Consider the following 4,227-nt stretch of genomic DNA (forward strand, 5'->3'; position numbering starts at 1 on the left):
GGTACCGGACTGCGGAGATGGCGGACGCAATGCTGGGCAGCGGGCTCCCCGCGCAGCAGGCCGTGGTGCTCTCGGTGGTGCCGGGGGAGGTGCGGGCCGGCCAGGCCGTCGCCAAGGGGGCTTGTGATGGAGGCGATGAGTGCGGCGTAGGGAGCGGCCCTGCGGCCCCCCTCGGCCAGGCGGGCAGCCAGGGCCGGGAGCAGGCCGCGCTGGAGACGGTGCTGCCCGCGCCCACCGAGGAGTCGAATAGCACCGACAGCGCCAAAGCTCCCAAAGTGAACTGCGAGGAGAGAAACGCGACTGGCATCGACCGCTTCACGCTGCAGATCCTGAACGTGTCTCAAGTAAGCGGATCGCCCGCCTGCACTGCTTGGTGGTGATCTGAACGCGTGAGGGTGGTGGCAGATCCCCCATCAGCACCATGTGTGTGTTTCTGTCAGCGTTTGACTTGGTGAATTTCCTTGTGAAAAATCCTCTGAAAAGAGAGAATGAAAAAGAGAAACTTGTCTGGGCAAGGAGGTGTTTTGTGTAATTCTGAGCAGAAAAAAAGGGAGATATAGCTCAGTCCACATGCCTGGGTCTCTCATCCATGTGCCTGTAGTGAACTGTCATCTTTTATGCTGCGTGGAATTAGTGTCTCTCTCTGAAACCATTAATGGCACTTATTGCCAGTGCCTGTTTCTAGTTTGTTTCTTCTAATGGTTATGTATGTCTATACTTTTAAGTAGTAAACTTTTCAAACAGCCTTCAGAAGATTAAATACAATTCCCCGTGTGTTTTAAGAAGATTAAAAAGATGTACAGCTGCTTGAAATATTGTCAAGTGTCTAATCGATTCCTGAATGATGCATTCCTGTGTAGAAATTAACTCTTGTTAAATGTGTAATCATCCATGTTTGTCTTCTGCTTTTTCTAAGGACCTGATGGAATTCTTAAACCCAAATAGTAGTGACTGTACGTTAGTCTTGTTCTACACACCGTGGTGCCGCTTTTCTGCCAGTCTGGCACCTCATTTTAACTCTTTACCTCGAGCGTTTCCAACCCTTCGCTTCCTGGCACTGGATGCATCTCAGCACAGCAGGTAACTCTCGCTTCCTGGCTCTAGCATCGGTTTATTTCTGTTAACAAGCTTTGTGTTTTAAAAACAGGAGTAAATTCTTTTTTATTATAAAGTGACAATTTAATTTAGTAAAACTGACACTTCCTGTATCGTGACTATCTTTGTTTCTTCCTCTGGTGGATTTCTTTTCCTTCATGCTTTGTATTTACTTTATGTCCAACAGTTTATCAACTAGATTTGGAACTGTTGCTGTACCAAATATCCTCCTTTTCCAAGGTGCTAAACCTATGGCTAGGTTTAATCATACAGACAGAACGCTGGAAACACTGAAAGACTTCATTTTTAATCAAACAGGTATGTAAATCAGCGTTGATGTGTCAGTAGGAAGAACAGGCTGGCTTTTAGCTCCAAGCTGGACTTTCCTCTCCCTGCTGTTTGTTCTTTAAAATGAATTTCATTAAGACCCCCGAGAAGACCTGGTAGAGGTTTATATAATCAGTTGCTGGATTTTGGAGCATGCTGAAAGCAGAAACTCAACTCACTGGGCTGCTGTCACGGAGTAGGGGGAAACAGTGGGGTTTAACTGGAGAGGGTGCTAGAAGGATTGGGCTAATCTTCCTGCCCAAATACTTCATTTGGGAATAAAGACAGATGAACCCTAGGATTGTTGCCGGTGCCACATAAGGCTGACAGCAGCTAGGGGATAGGACTGTTTCAGTTCTTGTGCTGGAAGAGACAAAATGATTCCAGTTTCCATGATCTGGCTGTCCATGTTGTGAGCTTAGTACCAGCCAGCTCTCTGGTCCTTCCGTGCTTCTGTAAAGAAAACCAAAACAAACAAAAAAACATACATAGGCCTATGAAGGCCTTCATTAGAGACATAAATTGCTACATTTGCTAATACAGCAGAAATACTCAAAATAACACAGAAACTCCTCCACAATTAAAAACCCCTGCGAACTTACACAACGCTGTGCTGTGGAAGGATGGAACAAGCCTCCTATTATGAAAATACATATAAAAATCAATCTGGTTTTATGTAAATAAACTGTATGCTAGATATACTTTAACACACAAGGACAATCTTGCCAAAGTTTTAGATCAAACTGTACAAGCACCTCAGTCAGAACAGGAACAAAGCTCTAAATAGAACCAACTTCTCCGTATTTAGGGATTATTACTGGTGCTGATCAAGGACTTTTTTTTTTTTTAAGGTATAGAAGCTAAAAGCGACGTGTCTGTGACCCAGGAAGACTGGGAGGGCCCCCTGCCTAGTGTTCTGACAAAAGGCATAGACTGGCTGCTTCTCTTTTCTTTGCTCTTCCTGGCTAGCTTTGTCATGTACGCTACTGTTCGAACAGAGAGCATTCGGTGGCTGATCCCAGGACAAGAGCACGAACATCAGGAATAATCTGAGGTGCTGAAATAGGGAGAGAATTTCCCATGTAGCGGTAAAGCTGGAATTGGTACGGACTAGAAGTACATAAAAACAAACTGTTGAATTTGTTGGTTGTAATTTATAATCTTGACTAAAAATCTGCTTTATTTATCAACTAATGAATCTGTAAAACAAATATGAGGTGGTTTAATGTGGTAAGTAAACAAATATGAAAAAACCATGAACTAAAAAATTTATTAAGATGCTCTGATCAGCTTATTTTTCATGGACTGAAATCTGTAAATAGGTGATACAGTTCTATTTTGCTTTTCTGAAGAGGTCCCTGCGCTTTGTAGACGGAGTAAGATGTTGCCAGCGTGTTGGCCTGTACATGTGGCAGTTGCCTCTGCTCTGGTGCAATCTGTGGATCTTTTACAAGATCCTGCAGATGTATAAACTAAATCTTCCGTGTGGACGAGGTGTAAGCGCCACAGAATTGGGATAATTGGGATGTGTTGGCCCACACAGATCGTACTTGTTTTTTGTCTCGTATATTCCCAAAATATAAGTTTTAAAGGAAGATGCTGGTGAATGGTGATGTTGCTAAATTAGTCTGTCAGTAAAATGAACTATGAAGAAAAAGGTGTTTTAAAAAACAGTGTACTTCAGCTGAGTTATTCCATTGTATGCCAGCAATAACAATTGAAAAGCGTGTTACACAACCCTCGGCAGGGTGATGCTTTCCTGCCCTTGGTGCTGGGGTTAGATGCTGGTTTCCTTCCTCACTGTGCTCTGTGAGTTTTGACTCAGTAGCAGTTCTCTAAGATTTGGCATCACTTCCAAAGCTCACTTCATTATTTTTGTGTGTATATACACAACTTATTTACCACATTCCTATAAAATTAAATTGCATTCATCGTCCTTACTGTTTTTTAAATAAATAAAGTTTTTAGTGTAACCTTTTAAACTGCTTTCTTACAGGACTAAAACCATGCAACTTCTGAAGTACGGATCACCTGCTTAAATTAGTGAGGCCGGTCTTGAGGCTTATTTAAATTTCTGGTGGCGTGTTTGCTGGTTGCACAGTCTTCAGCTGAGCCCAACATAAAGAATTAATACGGTTTTTAGTTATAATTAGTATGGAAGACTTTGAATAAGGTAGGGACCGGTATCATTTGATTGCACAGCATTCTGTACATGGTGGAGACTTGCTGTGGCACCTTGATAGGAAGCTTTTGAGTGCAAATTTAAGCTAAGAAGAAACAAAGATTGCTTTAAGATTTATTGTTTGACAAAGAGCTCGTATCCCTGCAACATCATTCTTCAGGTATTTTTCTGGTGGCTGTATCTTTCCCCCTTTGGAAAGTCGAGGTCCTGTATTTTTGTGTGTTAAAAGGGAAATGCACGGATAAAACTTTGGTGTTATTGCAGATAAAATTAGGAAGTATTTTATTAATAAAAAATATGATTTTTGAATGATAAATTGGAACATTCTTGCCTTTACCATCCAGTTAGAGAGGCCCAGGGCTGTTAATTCTCTCCCTACCCCCAACCACGTAGCGATGTCTATAAAACCGGTGCTGCCTCTGCTCCCAGAAGTGCCGCTTTCGGTGCCATCCCAGGCCACCGGAAAGGAAACGGCCTTGCTGGGATTTAAACCGAAGGCACCCGCGGCCTAAGGGGGCCAGGCCTTGGCGCTGAGCCGCTGCCCGGGTTTGCGGAGCGGAGGGGGCTCGGCCCTCCCGTTCTACCGGCCTTCCCGCCCGCTCCCGGGGCGCTGTAGCCGAGGG

The 4,227-nt window shown here is 43.8% G+C and overlaps 2 protein-coding genes across 2 annotated transcripts in view; both read left to right on the forward strand.

Annotated features, from left to right (window-relative positions):
• Window positions 1-2: 2 nt before the first annotated feature.
• TXNDC15 (thioredoxin domain containing 15) lies at window positions 3-2,633 on the forward strand (the record flags this gene model as incomplete). Its single annotated transcript, XM_026858492.1, has 4 exons — window positions 3-344; window positions 917-1,080; window positions 1,283-1,413; window positions 2,274-2,633. Coding segments are annotated over 4 exons (834 nt in total), but the record flags the coding sequence as incomplete, so codon positions are not given.
• Window position 2,634: 1 nt separating this feature from the next.
• The window catches only part of PCBD2 (pterin-4 alpha-carbinolamine dehydratase 2), a 26,407-nt gene continuing 24,814 nt past the window's right edge, over window positions 2,635-4,227 (forward strand). Inside the window, exon 1 of the mRNA XM_026858495.1 lies at window positions 2,635-2,652. Within this exon, the coding sequence (XP_026714296.1) occupies window positions 2,635-2,652 (18 nt within the window). The remainder of the gene's footprint in view (window positions 2,653-4,227) is intronic.

The sequence above is a fragment of the Athene cunicularia genome (assembly GCF_003259725.1).
Source record: "Athene cunicularia isolate RWA chromosome 13 unlocalized genomic scaffold, athCun1 chr13_part1, whole genome shotgun sequence".
NCBI lineage: Eukaryota > Metazoa > Chordata > Aves > Strigiformes > Strigidae > Athene > Athene cunicularia.